At 43.8% G+C, this 18,691-nt stretch overlaps 1 protein-coding gene across 5 annotated transcripts in view; it reads left to right on the forward strand.

Moving 5' to 3' along the window:
* Positions 1-18,691, forward strand: part of FRYL (FRY like transcription coactivator) — a 302,188-nt gene that overhangs the window by 267,405 nt on the left and 16,092 nt on the right. For all 5 annotated transcript variants that reach the window (XM_062213674.1, XM_062213678.1, XM_062213676.1 and 2 more), the window contains 5 exons: positions 60-134; positions 443-619; positions 5,085-5,288; positions 6,921-7,088; positions 14,905-15,152. In XM_062213674.1, the coding sequence (XP_062069658.1) occupies positions 60-134; positions 443-619; positions 5,085-5,288; positions 6,921-7,088; positions 14,905-15,152 (872 nt within the window). The remainder of the gene's footprint in view (positions 1-59; positions 135-442; positions 620-5,084; positions 5,289-6,920; positions 7,089-14,904; positions 15,153-18,691) is intronic.

Here is an 18,691-nt window from a genome sequence, read left to right on the forward strand (position 1 = left end):
AAATTGAGAATTTTTCTTATTTTACCAGTAATCCTAACACTTGCCTTGTTTTCCTTTAGCGAAGAACACGAGAAAAGCTAATGAATGTGCTTTCTCTCCGTGGTCCAGAATCTGGCCTCCCAAAGAACCCATCTGTGAGTAATTGTGAAGACATATGTAAGGGTTTTAAAAGCCATGTTGGCCCATGAAAATATGATTCTGTCTCTTCGCTTACATTTTCTAACTTACAGTATTAACTAAGAATGAAAAAAAATTTGTCCATCGTGATAACCTAGCAGCTATGCTAATTAGATCTTCAGCTAGTTGGACATGAAGTCCAAATTTAAGTTCTGAATTCATTGAGGGAAGGAGGCCCATGCTGGTTCTTGGGGTGCTGGTATCATATGCAGAGTGACAAAGCTGATGATTAGGGCTTTCTGTTTCTCTTCCTGTGGGGTGTCAGGTTGTATTTTCTTCCAATGAAGACTTGGAAGTTGGCGACCAACAGACTAGTCTAATTTCTGCAACAGAAGACATAATTCAGGAGGAAGAAGTAGCTGTGGAAGACAATACCAGTGAGCAGCAGTTTGGCGTTTTCAAGGATTTCGACTTTTTAGATGTTGAACTGGAAGATGCAGAGGTAAGGATGTGGAATTTCTATGATGAAAGTTATAGATTATTACAGTTGTCTGAGAATTGAGGACTAGAGCACAGGATAGTTCTCTCTCTCTCTCTCTCTTCTCTCTCTCTCTCTCTTTCTATTTTTTAAGATTTATTTATTTATTTGAAAGAGTTACAGAGAGAGAGAGATCTTCCATTCACTGCTTCATTCCCATAAATGGCCATAACAGCCAGAGCTGAGCCAGCAACTCCATCCAGATCTCCCACATGGATGCAGGGACCCAAAGACTTGGGCCATCTTCCACTACCTTCCCAGGCACATTAGCAGGAAACTAGGTCAGAAGTGGAGCAGCTGGGACTTGAACCAGTACCCATATGGGATGTTGGTGTTGCGGGCAGTGGTATAACCTGCCAGACCACAGTGCCAGCCCCTAGACTTCTCTTTGTTGAGGTTCACGTAAAAGTGAAAATCTAGATTAAGAGCTAAATGTTATTACTATCATAAGTCTGTAGCTGAATAAGTCTGAAATAAAAGTGGAAAATCCATTTTTTCATATTTATCTTTAAAATATATAAAGTAAGGAAGTGGGTTTCCTAAATTACTTTTATGCTTATGTTAGAGGCTTTGGCTTTCTAGAATTCTTCCCTCTGACCAATAACTGACATTCTTCCCATGTCATGCCTAACCACTTCCATCGTTGGGATACAGCCAACTCTATCCATTTCATTCTCAAAGGCTTTTGCCTCTGAATTGATTCAGTCAAAATTATACTGCTAGTTATGTCAGTTTACATGCTTTTTTAATAGATTTATCTACTTATTTATTTGAAAGCCAGAGTGACAGGGAGAGAGGGAGAGACAAATCTTCTAGCTGCTGGTTTATTTACCAAATGCCCACAACAAAGAAGGCTGGGCCAGGCCTAAGCCAAGAGTCGGGAACTCTAGCCAAATTCCCACATGAGTGGCAGGAATTGAAGTACTTGGGTCATCATGTGTTGTCTCCCAGGCACACTGGCTGGAAGTTTTACCTGCCACACCACAACACCCACTCCTAGCTACTTTCTAAGTGGAAATTCAAACTCAAGTAGATTTATTAGCTCACAAACAGCTAGTCCAGCTTTAGAGCTTAGGCTGGATTTAGATATGGCTCAAAAGGTCTCTGGCTGTTGTCTGCAGTTACCTCGGCCCTGCCTGTCTCTGACCTCAGACAGCAACAAAGTGGTGTGTTTTATGTGCACGTACAATCTCACACAATAGTGTTCTGAAGAACTGACAGAGGGTTGCTTTCAGAAATGCTTTCAGAAAACTGAAGAAGTCGTTTTCCTAAATGGCCATTGCAACTTATTGTTCCCATCTCTTTGGCCCAAGCTGGGACACAGGCCAATTTCTGAAGCATTCACTTTGGCAAAAGACTAGGATTGCCCTGGTTGTCTTAAATCCGTGTAGCTGAGATTCCCTAAACCGCTGTCGTTAAAACTGAACCATTTATGTTAAGTGAGGTTTTTTTAAATATACATTCTAAAATTACAAATCTATGTGAGAAGACCAAACTGTCATGTCCTGATAAATCATTTTCTAAAGAACTGAAACTCACTCTTGCAGCTTGAATGCATCCTTTGGCGCTGATAGCTGAGGTGTAGGACGGAAATGCAGGGGCCTGTGTTTGCCACGTCACGATGTTAGTTCTTAACAGGAGACCAGTTTAGGGAGGTGAGGTTCCCTTCCATGGGTGCTTCGGCCTCCCCTGCCAATATGGGGCTGTGACCATGGGCAGATGCCTTCTGCTAGCTCAGGAGCTGGGCAGGCTCCCCTCTAACACTTCACCATGTACATACTCCCAAAGACACAATTGCACAAGTTCACAGAAACCCAAGAACAAGTATTGTTTAGCTCCTTGTAGGGCAGTGGCTTTTTAAGTTTTTTGACACTGATCAGCAGTTAATTTATTTTCTATCACATTTAAGTATATACATGGACACTTCTTAAGTTCCAGGCCGGCGCCGTGGCTTAACAGGCTAATCCTCCGCCTTGTGGCGCTGGCACACCGGGTTCTAGTCCCAGTTGGGGCGCCGGATTCTATCCCTGTTGCCCCTCTTCCAGGCCAGCTCTCTGCTATGGCCCGGGAAGGCAGTGGAGGATGGCCCAAGTGCTTGGGCCCTGCACCCGCAAGGGAGACCAGGAGAAGCACCTGGCTCCTGGCTTCGGATCAGCGAGATGCGCTGTCCACAGCGGCCATTGGAGGGTGAACCAACAGCAAAAAGGAAGACCTTCCTCTCTGTCTCTCTCTCTCACTATCCACTCTGCCTGTCAAAAAAAATAAATAAATTTAAAATAATAATAATAAAAGTTCCAAGAATATACACCCTTACTGTATGCTGTGCATACTGGAATCTTTCGTTCTCTTCCATTTCACTTCTTTTTCTTTTGTTCTCCACAAAAGGCAGGCCACACCCTCTAAAATGGATTTCATTCTCATCATTTGCAAAGCATATTGTAGGAAATAGGGCAGACTTGCACAGCCAGGCAAGAAAGTATGGTGGGCTGAAGAGCCCTGCTGCTGCCCTACCACGTGGCCGTGGTGGTGGCCTTGTCTGTGAGCTGTGACTATGAGCTGCTTCTAGATTCCTGTATCTGTATTTGCTTCTTTCAAGTCTCTAAAAGCAGGCTCTTTGCATTTTTGTAATGGGCAGGGCTGTTTGTTCACCTTCTCTTTGAAGAGCATCATGCAGTGTTCTGAAATGCCGATAGTAATAAACGTGGCTTCTAATAGAACCTTAGAGTGGATTGAGGATGCTCAGTGTAGCTTCATCTGTAATTCAAGTCAAGTCATCAGAAGAGAGGAGAAGTCCTCATTTATCCCTCAAGCTCTGACCTCCAGAGCTCTAGGGCTTCCAATAAACCTTGAGAAGCAACCAAGAAAGATCCAAGGACCACATGGCAGAGCTCCTAGACACCATCTTTTTTTTTTTAATTTTATTTTATTTTTTTATTTTTTGACAGATAGAGTGGACAGTGAGAGAGAGAATCAGAGAGAAAGGTCTTCCTTTGCCGTTGGTTCACCCTCCAATGGCCGCCGCGGCTGGCGCACCGCACTGATCCGATGGCAGGAGCCAGGTGCTTCTCCTGGTCTCCCATGGGGTGCAGGGCCCAAGGACTTGGGCCATCCTCCACTGCACTCCCTGGCCACAGCAGAGAGCTGGCCTGGAAGAGGGGCAACTGGGACAGAATCCGGTGCCCCGACCGGGACTAGAACCCGGTGTGCCGGCGCCACAAGGCGGAAGATTAGCCTATTGAGCCGCGGCGCCGGCCTAGACACCATCTTTGACAAGAATGGCTCTGGGTTTGAGTCACCAGTTTTGTACAATTGACTTACATCTAAAATTTCATTTGAAATAAATATTTATTTATTTATTTAGAAAAACAGCTGAAAACCTCTATTCTAGAGAGTTCTTTCCTTGGTAAAGGGATACAAATAGATCAGAGGTTGCTGGCCAATTCAGTGGCCTAAGAAAGATTACAAGAATTATATCCTTATAAAAGGAAGAGCAGCTTAGAAAAACAGAAATATAACTTAAATAAACCCTAAAGTGGAGTGAAATTGAAATGTGTCAGTATTTCCTCTTGACCTTTTAGATTGGCAAGTTATGTTTAATAATGGTGATCTTGATTTTAAATTATTTTATAGTTAAACAAACAAAACCATTGAATTTAGCCAGTCATTTGAACCATCGTACAGCTAAAGTAATTGTGGCCTTGTATGTTGTCAACTGAATGTGGTTATTTGAAGTTGGTTTTTCCATTGCACTGAGTATTAAATCTATGTAAATTTTGAAGATTTTCTTCAAGTTTGTGTCGCCAGAGTGCATCATTAGAAATGTTGTTTTAAAGTGTCTGTCTCTGACTTCTTCACAGTATATTTTGCATAAAAAAGTAGTTTGAATCACATGCTGGCTTCCTGCACAAAGTGTAATCCAGAGCTTGAATCAGTCTTGGGGTTTGAGAAATCACAACGAATTTTCCCCGGAAGTGTAGTGTTTATTTAAATGTTTGTCTCCGTTCTTTCTAATTCTGTGTATTTTCCTTTTTGCTAACCAGGAGCTGCAGGTAAGTTGCAGCCTGGTGTTGTGGGTTGTTTACTTGTCGTCATCTGTGATGTGTTCGTCTTGTTTGTGGTCCCATGTGTGCTTGTGTATATTAGAATAGAAATGACCTAGAGAGTAGATGTAGTTGGTCCCCAGTAATACAAAATAGAGAGTTAAGACAATCAGTTAAAACAGGTTATCACACCAACTAATTTTGATCTCTTTAAATATTAATATTTAATGATGTGTTAAAAGTTTAAAGAAACTGAAGGGCTGATTGAAACTCTGCTGTTGATGATGCATTAAGTATTTTTCATCTTGGTATGTTTCTTTGGTGTGTTATATTAACAACATTTGCAAGCATATATTTGAAGTCTTATAAATCATGTCTTGCTTCCCCAGGGAGAAAGCATGGATAATTTCAACTGGGGAGTCCGCAGGCGCTCACTGGACAGTATAGACAAGGGGGACACGCCCTCCCTGCAGGAGTACCAGTGTTCCAGCAGCACCCCCAGCCTCAACCTCACAAACCAGGAGGACACGGATGAATCCTCCGAGGAAGAAGCGGCACTCACAGCCAGCCAGATCCTCTCGCGCACGCAGATGGTATCCGCTTACCTTTTCATTCAGTGTCAGGGATGAGGAAGCCCAGCGGAGCCCAGGTGTCAGCTGCAGCTGCACAGCTGGCACATGGAGGCCTGTCTCCTGCCACCCTACACTGTGCTGCCCTCTAAGTGAGACCCGCTTGCTCCAGACTGTGCTGGTCAAGTGCTGCAGCAGTGCTGTAGGGCAGGGCCTGAGCTGGCGTCAGAAAAAACGCGGAGCTGTCAGTTTGTGGGTGGCTCCCTGTGAGCTCTCCTGTTTGGACGTGTCGGTGTTGTCCCAGTGTGTCTTTGAGCAACATCTCCATCTTCCCCCACTCCATTTGAGTGTTCAGTGATAAACTGCCACGATCACAGTTGTGGTTGCCCACCGCGTGCTGGTGTCACAGCTGCCAGGCTCTGGCCGGGGCGTTTTAAGTGCATTAGTCACTGTGACTCATCCCAACCACATCTGGCAAAGATGGTTTTTGCATTTCTGCAGACTAAGTGACTCGTCCCTGGACACACAGCTAGTAAGTTAGTAAGTGGGTGTGAACCAGGCAGGTCTTAGCACCCACGGTTTAACCCTGCCACCCGAGGCCTGGTCCTGTGTGGACTGTGTGCATTTAAAGAACACCTGAGTTCCTGGTAACAGCACCGACTGAAAGAACCACAGTCGCTTTACACAGCTGTGGTGGCCCCAGTGTAACCGTGGAACTGTGGGCTCCAGGCAGGCTTGGCTGGCTGTGTGCCTGCTAAGTTACCTGTTATTTAAAACAGGACTCCTGAAGGTGGCTGCTTTGTGGGAACTTTCTGAGGAGGGAAGCCTTCACCTGGCAGACAGTAGATGTGTAACAAAGGTTAGCTCTTAGGAGAGCCGTGGGAGAGAACTAACGACATCAGCCTATGAGGCCAACCCTGCTCATAGTGCTGTCGAGGTTAAAAAAGAATTAAAAAAGACTCCTCATAGAAAAAGCTGAATTTTTTGCTTTTATATACTCTAACTCATAAACTTGACCTTCTTGTGTTTAATGCAGATCCTGAAAAAATTATAACCCTGCTTAAAAGATAAAAAGTACAATTGTTTTTTTCTAATTAATAACCAATATATTTCAAAGAAAATAAACCCCACTAATGATGGGTTTATAATGGTATGTAAAATGGAGTGCCATTATAATAATTTTACATACTACAATATGCAAAGTAGAGTGCCATTGTAATGATTTTCCCTATTCTTCCTACTTTCTCATTTCCTAATTGTGCGCAGTTGATATTGGTGTAAGTCCAGCTTCTTGGGAGTTCTCTCATGTGTGGCCCTGAAGCCACAGAGCAATCAGAGAGCTCTGCCTTCTCACAAATCCTCAGCTCAACTGAAACACAGAACAGCACCATCAAAATTGCATTTCAGCTCCAGGCTATAGAGCTCTTCCACTTTGCTAGCTTCTGTTCCGCAAAATGCAGCCTGCATCGGTGCCCATAGAATTCTGCTGAGGGATTCGCTGTTCGCGTTAACGACAGCCATGGTGGTGTAGACTAGTGCAGAAAGAGAATTTGAGATATTCCTGGAACACTTGAAAGCCCTCAACTATGTTATGATCCCGTGACTCTTGTGAGCACCACATAAATGGATCCCTCGTTTTCCTCCTTCTCCTTTTAGTTAAACAACGACTCTGCCGCAGAGGAAACCATGCCAGACCACCCTGACTTACTTCTTCAGTCGCAAGATTCCATCGGCAGCAACACGACCGAGGAAGTGCTTCAAATCAGAGATGAGACCCCAAGTTTGGAGGCTTCTCTAGATAATGCTAGCAGCCAGCTGCCTGAGGTGGGGAGAAATGGGGGCTGGTGCATGGCCAATCCAGGCTCCTTGTAGCACTCTGTTACATCCTTTGCTTTTCTTTCAAAAGAGTTTTCATCTGATGTGCTAATTATTTGATTTGTTTCCAGTATTTCTAACCTGTTGGGTTATTTTAAATGAAATAGTCAAATCTGATTTTTTTTTTTTAAAGTTGGTCAATTAAGGAAATGACCTAGAGGTTAAAAATACTTCCCAGTGTCGTTATGGGCATTTTGCATTGCACACTGTGACTCCCTTAATGGGCAGGTGCTTCTCTGGGGTTGGCCAGCATCCTGTGTGGCTCTGCATTTTCTTTGAAGGACTGCTTTTTGTTTTTTTCCTTCTGTATGCTTTGTATTGGGTTTATGTGATTGGTGCTGTGATTGGGATCAAAACCTCAGGACAGCTGGGTTAGCAGTTGGTTAAATGAAATATTTTAAAAGACTTTGGAACCACTAGTATGACATTTTTTGGAAAGGCCTGTGAGAAGTAAGCCAGATTCCAAGCTAATGACTGACCAAAAATAAGTAAGTATTAGTTTTCTTAGACTTTTTGTATTACCGTAGATTGTTTTTATAAAAATGTAATTGTTATAGTTCTGATACATATGCTTTTATGCCTTGGTAAGTATTAGGAAAATACTATATGTTTGTCACTGTTAAATTAATGAAGTTATTTGATACACAGTAATCTAGTCATTAGGTCATAATTCTGTAGTAAGGAGAATCTTCATGTATCACAGTAGTCTATTTTACATGTCTAACCCTCTTTAACAGTAAGCAGACATATTTTGAAATGAAGGTATTTTGGCTTCCTTGTTGGCAGTCTTTACCATGCTCATATTTGCTTAGATCATTGAATTCCACAAATATTTATTGTGATTTCATTAAATGCCAGGCTTCAGTTAGGTGCTAGAAAGAATAGGGTGTTACCGGTTCTTGGGGAGTTCACATTCTGTAATGCTTTTTAAAAGTTACATTTCAGTATGTAGAAGCTCACTAACAGAGACAGTCAAGGCTTTGCAAAAGCCCAGAGCAGTGATTCACTGTGCATGGGGTGAGAAGGTTTCCTAGGAACAGGCTTTGTGGCAATGGGTTACATTGCAAGCAGAGGGACACCTAGGGGAGAGACATGAGAATGTGAATAGCATGGTATGTTCATGTAACTGCAGGAAATTCAGTATTTCTAAAGAGTAAAATGAGAGGAGGGGACAGACATTTGGCACAGCAGTTAGGATGCTGCGTGGGTGCCCACCTCCGTTACTGAGTTCAGATCTACTTCTGATTCCAGCTTCCTGCTAACACACACCATGGGAAGCAGCAGGTGGCCTCAAGTACTTGAGTCCCTGCCACCCACATGGAATACCTGTATTAACTTTCAGGCTTCTAGGTTCAGCCCTGGCTTTAAAAAAAAAAAAAAAAAAAAATGGGAGGAGGAAGAGGAGAAACAACAGGAAAGATGAATAGAGACTGAGATGTGAGAGGTTCCACTTGCAGTTCTGAAGATTAAGACTTGCCCCTGCCAGAATAGGAAGCCAGGTGGATTTTCATTCTTTCAAGAGATAACCTCTGAAGTAACAAGCCTGGGAGCAGATACCTAGATGAAAATACAGGGCACACAAACATGCATTCATTCTTTCAACCAATACTGTATCGTGCCCCTACCATGGGCTGGATACTATTGTATGCACTGGACATACAGCAATGTGTGAAACAAAGGCTGCTGGTCTTATGGGGCATAATTCTGGGAAGAGAGATGGTTAAAGAGGTAAAATAAAACATAAATATCAGAAGGTGGTCACTTATTAATCATAACATGAGAGTCTTAATAGTATGTGATCTTGGGAGGAGTAGAAAGTGAGGTTAGCGTCTAAGGTGACAGCTAAGTGACACGATTTGGGGGAAGTGTTGCAGGCAGAGGAAGCAGCAGTTTCAAAGGCCCTGGTATGCCTCAGGAACAAGTGACTGGCAAGTAGGGTCTGGGCACAGTCATTGTATGAGAGGCCACAGGAGAAGTGGAGGTGAGGGTTGGTGGCCTGGTGCCCTGAAGGATCTTACAGGCGACACAGCAGGTGAGCATAGAGTGTGTAAATGGAAGAAGGACATGATCTCATCATGTTTGTTTTTCATCATGGCTTTTTTTCCATGGAAAGTATGTTCTGGTACCTGCCATGTGGAGCTTAGTGTCAGGGTCCTGCTGTTGGGGAGGCTGCTTTCTCATTTGTGTTCTAGTAGAGTCTCTACGACAGAGGTGTGCACAGTGGCTTGGAGGAAGTAGCGTAAGGAGATAAGGGGGAAGAATGCTAGCAGGAGAGGAGGGGCCTGCACCAGGAGGACATGAATTGGAAAGCGTGCAGAGGACCCGCGGGATTCAGGGATGTGCGCTAAGGGGACTATTCCTTCCTGTTGTTGTGAAGTAAATGTTAACTCCTGGTTATTAATCTAACTACTGTGTGGCATTCGGCTCAGAACATGGTATAACAGAGCAACAGATCTCTTCATTAGAAACAATGAAAAATTGACTGATACTAGAAATACCTGTGACCAATGGCTATGTATTTTAATTTTGCTTGACAAAGGGGAAAATCTTTTAATTTTTTTTTAGATTTATTTATTTATTTGAAATAATTACAGAGAAAGAGAGAGAGAGAGATCTTCCAGCTGCTGATTCATTCCCCAGATGGCTACAATGGCCAAGGCTGGGCCAGGCTGAAGCCAGGAGACAGGAGTTTCTTCTGCATCTCCCATTTGGATGGCAGGGACACAAGCATGTAGGCCATCTGCTGCTGCTTTCCCAGGCCATTAGGAGGGAGCTGGATCAGTAGTGGAGCACCGGGAACACACACCAGGGCCCATATGGACTACAAGTGTCACAGGCGGTGACTTTGCCCGCTACGCCACAGCACCAGCCCCGAAAATCTTTTGTTTCTACAATTAAGTAGTTCTAGTGAGGAAAGTGTCACGAGAAGGAATTTGTACTGACTGGAAATGCCCTGTTATTTCAAAGGGGGCATTCGCCCATCCAGTGACCTGCTTCCTAAGCACTCTAAAGTCCCCAGGGAGACTTGTACTAAGGGAAACTCTTCAGTTACATAGTAGTAGTGGGCTTCATTACGCTTTGTGACAGCGGTGCCTGAGAATGCAAGGGATTTTTTTTTTTTTTTTTTTTGACAGGCAGCGTGGACAGTGAGAGAGAGAGACAGAGAGAAAGGTCTTCCTTTTGCAGTTGGTTCACCCTCCAATGGCCGCTGCGGCCGGCGCACCGCGCTGATCCGAAGGCAGGAGCCAGGTGCTTCTCTCCTGGTCTCCCATGCGGGTGCAGGGCCCAAGGACTTGGGCCATCCTCCACTGCCTTCCCGGGCCATAGCAGAGAGCTGGCCTGGAAGAGGGGCAACTGGGACAGAATCCGGCACCCCAACCGGGACTAGAACCCGGTGTGCCAGCACCACTAGGCGGAGGATTAGCCTGTTGAGCCATGGCGCCGGCCTGCAAGGGATATTTTAGAACCACAGTATTTCATTTAGAAACAGTTCTACTGATACTAGAAGTGTCACAAGGGAATACAATTTGACACTGTATCTGTTGGATAAGTGGCCTAATTTGTTTCTCCTTTGTGTATTTACAGTGACAGATGACAAAAAATTGCCCCCCCCCCTTTATTTGACAGGTAGATTTATAGACAGTGAGAGAGAGAGACAGAAAGAAAGGTCTTCCCTCTGTTGGTTCACTCCCCAAATGGCCGCTGTGGTGGGCGCTGCGCTGGTCCGAAGCCAGGAGCCAAGTGCTTCTCCCTGGTCCCCCATACGGGTGCAGGGGCCCAAGCACTCGGGCCATCCTCCACTGCCTTCCCGGGCCACAGCAGAGAGCTGGACTGGAAGAGGAGCAACCGGGACTAGAACCCAGCGCCCATATGGGATGCCGGCACCGCAGGCGGAGGATTAACCAAGTGAGCCACTGTGCCGGCCCCCCAAAATTGCCCCTTGTTAAAAAAAGAATAGGACAGCACCAAGATACTAAAATAAAACCAGAACTATTTTTAAAGCAACTTCTTAAGGATTACAATTGATTTTAATAGCTGAATTAAAGAAACCCATTCCTAAAAATGTTTCCCTTTGAAATATGTTAATGTTGGGAGGCAGAATAGGCTAAAGCAGTTCATGTCATGATGGGAAATTTAGGGCTGCTTGTCCCTCCTTCTCTGTAATACTTGTACAAGTTACACTCTGATCTCTAGAAGCAAGTAAGTTCTTCACTTTATTAGAGAAACCTTCACAGAGCGTTTCTTCTAGTATTTCTAATTGCTTAGAATTCTGCTCATGGAAGATAGAAATTGTTCCTTATAGAGAGTGAGCTTCTGAATGTAACAAAGCATATGTGTGTCACTGTCTAAGTTCAAGGACACTGGATTCTTATCATCTATGCGTAAACAATGGGTTCCATCCCATTAGCCTCAAAGCACTTTCTTCATGAAATCTCTTTCTTAGAAGATTTCAGTGTATATTATATAATTATAGATAAAACAGAGTCTTGAAATTGTTATTCAAGAACAAATGACAACCAAATATAGATGTAAACTAGTGAAAATTGAGGACATTGAAACTAAGAAATTTGTATTGAAATACAGGATGTTCAAATGATCTAGACTGAAAATTCTAGGCATGGAACTATCTCTAGCACTACTACATTACTTATTTTCCCAAATAACTAATGCTTACCCTTTTAATGGTCAGACATGTTTTTAAAAAAAATTATATTGGGAAACATGGAAGATGTTGAGTAATAAGCTAATGAGAGGATTAAAATTTTTTAAATGCTATTTTCTGAAAACTCAGTTTGCTGCTTTCCCTGCATAATCAAATCTAGATCATTGTTTATTAATGTACCTTGTTTATTAAGTACCTTTTTCTGCCCTGTCCCTGTGCCTTTGATACCTTATGGCTCCTTTCCCTGGAACGCCATCCCTGCCCCATTTTGGTCCATACCTGCGTGTGCTCTTTCTTCTGACACTAGTGTCTCAGTTGCCACAGCCAGGTCTCCTCTTTCCCTTTTTGTAAATTTATTTTTACTTTTATTTATTTGTGAGGCAGAGTTACAGACAGAGAGAGGGAGAGACAGAGAGAGAGGTCTTCCATCCGCTGGTTCACTCCCCAAATGGCCACAATTGCCAGGGCTGGGCCAATCCAAAGCCAGGGGCCAGGAACTTCTTCCTGGCCTCCCATGTGGGTGCAGGGGCCCAAGCACTTGGACCATCTTCCACTGCTTTCCCAGGCCATAGCAGAGAGTTGGATCAGAAGTGAAGCAGCCAAGACTCAAAGCGGCACCCATATGAGATGCTGATGCCACGGACAGAGGCTTAGCCCACTACACCACAACACTGGTCCCTCATCTTTCCCTTCTTTAAGTAACAATAGTCCTTTGTAGATTGCTAATGGTATATTCACCTTAATCTTAGCATCCTCTTGTATATATTACTGTTGTTTGCATATTAGCCTGATTCCAGTATTAGCCTGTAAACTATAATTGAGTTAATTTACAACAGAGCACCCAGCCTGAATCTAGTCAGTCCTTCCTTTTCTAGATGAATTTTACATTTGAATAAACTAAATCCCCAACTAGTTTAGGGTCAGGAAGGTTTCTGACTTTGATTTTTCCTATTTTGTAAGGGAAATTTGATTTTTATTAATGACAAGGAGATAATAAACTGCTCTACACCCAAGAAGTAACTTAGTTATAAATCAAAGAAGATGATCTTTATTTTAAAATTGTGAGACAGGGGCTGGCGCTGTAGTGTAGCAGGTAAAGCCGCTGCCTGCAGTGCTGGCATCCCACATGGGCATCAGTTCAAGTCCCGGCTGCTCTACTTCCAATACAGCTCTCTGCTATGGCCTGGGAAAGCACTAGAAGATGACCCAAGGCCTTGGGCCCCTGTATCCATGTGGGAGACCTGCAAGAAGGTCCAGGCTCCTGGCTTCGAATCAGCGTAGCTCCGGCCATTGCGGCCAGTTGGAGAGTGAAGCAGCAGATAGAAGACCTCTCTCTCTCTCTCTCTTTCTCTCGGCCTCTCCTTCTGTGTGTAACTCTTTCAAATAAATAAATCTTTAAAAAAAAAAAAAAAAAAAAACTGTGAGACCACTAACACTACTTTTCATTTTTACCTTTTTTTTTTAAAGATTTATTTATTTATTTGAAAGGCAGAGTTAGGAAGAGAGACAGAGATACCTTCCAACTGCTGGTTCACTCCCCAAGTGGCCACAATGGCCAGGGCTGGGCCAGGCCAAAGCCAGGAGCTTCTTACAGGTCTCCCATGAGGCTACAGGGTCCCAAGGACTTGGGCCATCTTCCACTGCTTTCCCAGGTGCATTAGCAGGGAGCTGGATCAGAAGTGGAGCAGCCGGGACTCGAAGAGGTGCCCGTATGGGATGCAGGCACTGCAGACAGCAGCTTAACCCCCTGCCACAGCACCAGCCCTTAGTACTTGTTTTCAAACTGATTAATATCCATGCAAATTCAAAGCTGGTATTGGTCATGTCATGCTGTGGATGGAAATTCTTTCCACATACTGTGGACCTTTTTTCTTTTTTAATACTGACATTTCATTTATTCGGTCAACATCTGTGTAGCTACCATATGGTGGTCACATAACAACATTATTTCAGTAATGTTGCAGTGTATATGAAGAGATACCCATTAGTATACTTCATAACATTTTTATTATGACTTATTAAGGGATAGGAAAATGCAGTAATTCTTTTTACTAAGTGAGTTTATGATTCATTTTCAAAAGCATAACAGTCTGAAATTTCCCAGTGTTTTCTGAACACTGCTAGCTTGGCGATGCAGCTCTGTGAGTACACAAGGCCAGAACTTCACTGGAGTCTTACTGCCTGCAGACAGTGCTTCCATCACAAATATCCACCCCATGTATGCCAGTCCAGCTGCCCTGGGCATCAGGCGCAGCTTCCTCATGATTCGTCGCCACCCATAGGACCACAGAGTTGCTATTTTCAATGATCTCCCATGCTTATATTCAGAATTCACTTTGTTCCAGTATAATGAAAGTGAAATTTCGAATGAGAGAATTTCTAGCAAAAATAGGAAGTTTTACTTGTGTAGAGAGTATATGTAAAAAAAAGATATTTTACCAAGGGACATATTTATTTATTTATTTTTTTTTTTTTGACAGGCAGAGTGGATAGTGAGAGAGAGAGACAGACAGAAAGGTCTTCCTTTTGCTGTTGGTTCACCCTCCAATGGCCGCCGCAGCGGCCAGCGCACCATGCTAATCCAAAGGCAGGAGCCAGGTGCTTCTCCTGGTCTCCCATGCGGGGCAGGACCCAAGCACTTGGGCCATCCTCCACTGCACTCCTGGGCCACAGCAGAGAGCTGGCCTGGAAGAGGGGCAACCGGGACAGAATCCAGCGCCCCAACCAGGACTAGAACCTGGTGTGCCGGCGCCACAGGCAGAGGATTAGCCTATTGAGCCGCAGCGCCGGCCCAAAGGACATATTTCTTAACAGATATCTAAATCCTGTGACTTAAGACAAAAACTCCTTGATATTTCAATATGGCAACAGGTGATATATTTTTATTTTTTAGATGATATATTTTAATGTCAAAATATTAAGCCTAGGACTTTTAAAAAACACTTTTATATAATCCAAGTCCAAGAACTCTGAGGATCAATCAGACTGTAAATGAAGACTACATCATAAAACAGGCTCAGATGGCAGCAGTCATGTATTGTGTTGATAAAGTTCTCTTTTTAACGTTTTTAAAAGTCTACTAAAAATCTGATCATTTTTCAGGATACAAGTTCAGTGTTAAAGGAGGAACATGTTACACCCTTTGAAGATGAAGGGTCCTATCTGATTCAGGAACAGCAGGATTCTCTGGTGTGTCGAGGAATTCTTGATTTAGAAGAAAGAGAAACGCCAGAGCCTCTGGCTCCTGAGAGCTACCCCGAGTCTGTCTGCGAAGAGGATGTGACCTTAGCCTTGAAGGAGTTGGACGAGAGATGTGAGGAAGAGGAGGCGGACTTCTCGGGGCTGTCTAGGTGAGACTTGGTACCACACACCTTGTTAAGAGGGGATATCTTCCCCTCAAGCCTTCCCCTAAACGCCTCTCTATGCCAGTTTACTTGCCGTGCGTTAGTCTACAGTCAGACTCTCTTCATTGTTTAGATGACAATGATTTGCTACATTGGTTTTTTTTCCCAAGTAAATGACATTTACATAAAGAAACACAAGTAAGCCCTTCTCAAAATATTTTAAGTAGTGTCTGATGTTTAGAAACACACAAATACTTATTTTGCCAGAATGCCAAATGGCTAAGTGTTAAAGTCAGTGTTGGGGGGGGGGGGGAGTTGTGGCAGGCATTTGGCACAGCAGTTAAGACCCCTCTCTCCCCCCTCAGGATTCTCATATCCCATATCAGAGTGCCTGGGCTGGAGTCCTGGCTCCAGTTCCAGCTTTGTGCTGATCGACACCCTGGGAGGCAACAGGTGTCGGCTCAAGTACCTGGGTCCCTGCCTCCCACAGGGCAACCAGGCTGTGTTCTAGGCTTCCAGCTTTGGCCTAGCCCAGCAAGTCCCAGTTGTCGTGGGCATTTGAGGAATGAACCACCTGAGGGAAGATCTCTACCACTCTGGGTCTCTGCCCTTCAAATAAAAATAAAAAAAATAAATATTTACTGAGAATCAGTATCAGGTAAACTTTTATGGTACCAAAACATATTTGCAATATTAGAATACTTCAAAAAATATATGGAAATGGAGTTAAAATATAAATTAATTTTGGTGCAAAAAATTTGAAATCCATCCGTAGAGAGAGCATTCTTAACAGTTCATGGAAAATGCATATTATGAAAAAGCTCCATAGACTTCTTTTTTTATTTATTTGAGAGGCAGACAGCCAGAGACAGCTCCCACTTGCTAGTTCACTCTCAAAATATCCATGAGGGATGGGGCTGGGCCAAGCTAAAGCTGGGACCCAAGAACTCAATCCAGGTGCTCCAGGTGAGTGGCAGGGACCCTGCCACATGAACGGTCACCTGCCACTTCCCAGTGCACATCAGGAGGAAGCTGGAATGAGGGCCGGATTCGGGACTCGAGCCCAGCTTCTCTGACGTGGGGCATGGGCATCTCAACTACTCCCAGATGCCCAACCCCGCCTGGATATCCTAAAGGAAATTTTGGTAGCTGTTAGGAAACTTGTATACCAAATGATTATATAATGATTAGAATTAATGATACCATCTAATATTTACTACTTAACTTTTATAAATATTTGTGACTCAAAAGTGTTCTTCATAAAAGTATCTCTTCATGCACTCTTTCAATGAATTAAAAAATTGAAGCTCCTTGATAGTTATTTTAATACAAAAATTAATATTGATAAGTATTTCAGAGTATTACATTAAAGTTATGCCTTTTTATTTCATGTGATAGTAGAGTTTTAATATATACAACACATGACACGTGTGGTCATTTTTTTTTTCACTCTCAATACATCCAGAATTTTTACCTGCATTTGAAAGTGTATATTCATACAGTGACAGTAAACCTTAGTGTCTGATCTTCCCCTTTATGGGTTTGGATATGGCAGCAGTCCATGCAGTCAGTCATTGCTTACACCAAGTGCAGGTATGCCAGAAATGATGTTAAGGTAGATATTTAGTTATTTGGCTTTCTTTTCATTTTTTTAAGGAGTCATTTATTTGAGAGAGACAGACAGACATCTTCATCCATTGCTTCACTCCCCAGATTGCCACAGCAGCTAGGGTTGGGCTAGGCCTAGACCAGGAGGTGGGAACTTCTTCCTGGTCTCCCACATGGGTGGCAGGGACTCCAGTACCTGCACTAGCAGCTGCTACTTTCCAGGCACAATATCAGGAAGCTGGATTGGAACAGAATAGCTAGGACTCAAACCGGTACTCCAGCATGGGATGCAGACATCCCAAGCAGCAGCTTCACCCGCTGCACCACTTATCTAGTGTTCTAAAAGGCTGAAGCCAAATAGTTGACTTTGGCCAAGTGTGTCAGCTGCAATTGAATGTTGCAACCCTATTAAATAGAGTTATAGCTACTCTAGTTTGCAGGATACCTTTTGTTAAAATCAGTGACCACAATGGCAATTTTTTTTTAATGGTAATGCTTGGCTCTTGCCAAGACACTGGTTTTCTTTTTTTAAGATTTATTTTATTTGAATGGTAGAATTACAGACAATGAGAGGGAGAGACAGAAAGATCTTCCTTCCATTGGTTCACTCCCCAAATGGCTGCAGCGGCTGGAGCTGTGCCAATCCAAAGCCAGGAGCCAGGAGCTTCTTCCGGGTCTCCCACACTGGTGCAGGGGCCAAGGACTTGGGCCATCTTCTACTGTTTTCCCAGGCCATAGCAGAGAGCTGGATTGGAAGTGGAGCAGCTGGGACTAGAACTGGCGCCCAAATGGGATGCCGGCACCGCAGGCAGAGGATTAACTTACTATGCCACGGCACCGGCCCCTCAATGACATTTTTAAAATTCACCTTTTTGAGGTTATTTCTTCACTCCAAATGTCTGCTTCATTTTGACCTTTTTCTGCAGTCACCACTCAGGTTCTGCTCTGCCACATGAATCGCTCCACATGGAGCCCTCTTGTGACGTGATCCAAGCAATGTTAAGACCTGAGTGTCTGACTCAGCTACTTCATCTTTGCAACTTAGGATTGTAGAATATCCGGCTGAAATAGTCTTTCCATTGTCCCATTCTTGTATGTTGCAATAAATTCCTCAAAGAAAATGGCAAGGCCTTATGTTCTTTTGAGTCGAGTCTGTTCTATGCCATAGGATGTGCTGGGCCTAATAGTGTTGCTTTGGACCTTAGTCCTGGGTTCAAATTCTGTGTCATTTCCGACCTGGTGATACAGGCATGTTCCTTAACCTCACTGAACTGTTTCCTCCTCTGTTAGATCAGGATAACGGCAGAGCTTACCCATCACAGAGCTATTGTGAAGATTAAATAAAATGATTGATATGAAGCATCTAGCAAGCTCTTGATTCACAAGTGCCCAGTTGGCAGCTTTAAAACACGACCGTCCTCAATGTGGGCCTGTCCAAATCAGATGCCTCCAAAACTGACCACTTAAAATGAAAGCCTTCTCTTCTGGATTATTCATTGAAGTTACCGAGATTAACCCATAGCAGTGTTGTGCTACAGAATTTGGCTTATTTTAAACTAGCTGCATGAAATTAGAGCTCTAATTCCAAAAATGTTAAGTAGAAAGAAAATAAATTTGCTTATTCATGCCTGCTTTAAAAATTTAGATCGTTGGCCGGTGCCGCAGCTCAGTAGGCTAATCCTCCGCCTGTGGCGCCAGCACACCAGGTTCTAGTCCCGGTCTGAGCCAGATTCTGTCCCGGTTGCCCCTCTTCCAGGCCAGCTCTCTGCTGTGGCCCGGGAGTGCAGTGGAGGATGGCCCAAGTGCTTGGGCCCTGCACCTGCATGGGAGACCAGGAGAAGCACCTGGCTCTTGGCTTCGGATCCAACGCAGTGCGCTGGCTGCAACGCGCCGGCCGTGGCGGCCACTTGGGGGGTGAACCAACGGAAAAGGAAGAC

This window comes from Lepus europaeus, chromosome 16, assembly GCF_033115175.1.
Source record: "Lepus europaeus isolate LE1 chromosome 16, mLepTim1.pri, whole genome shotgun sequence".
Lineage (NCBI taxonomy): Eukaryota > Metazoa > Chordata > Mammalia > Lagomorpha > Leporidae > Lepus > Lepus europaeus.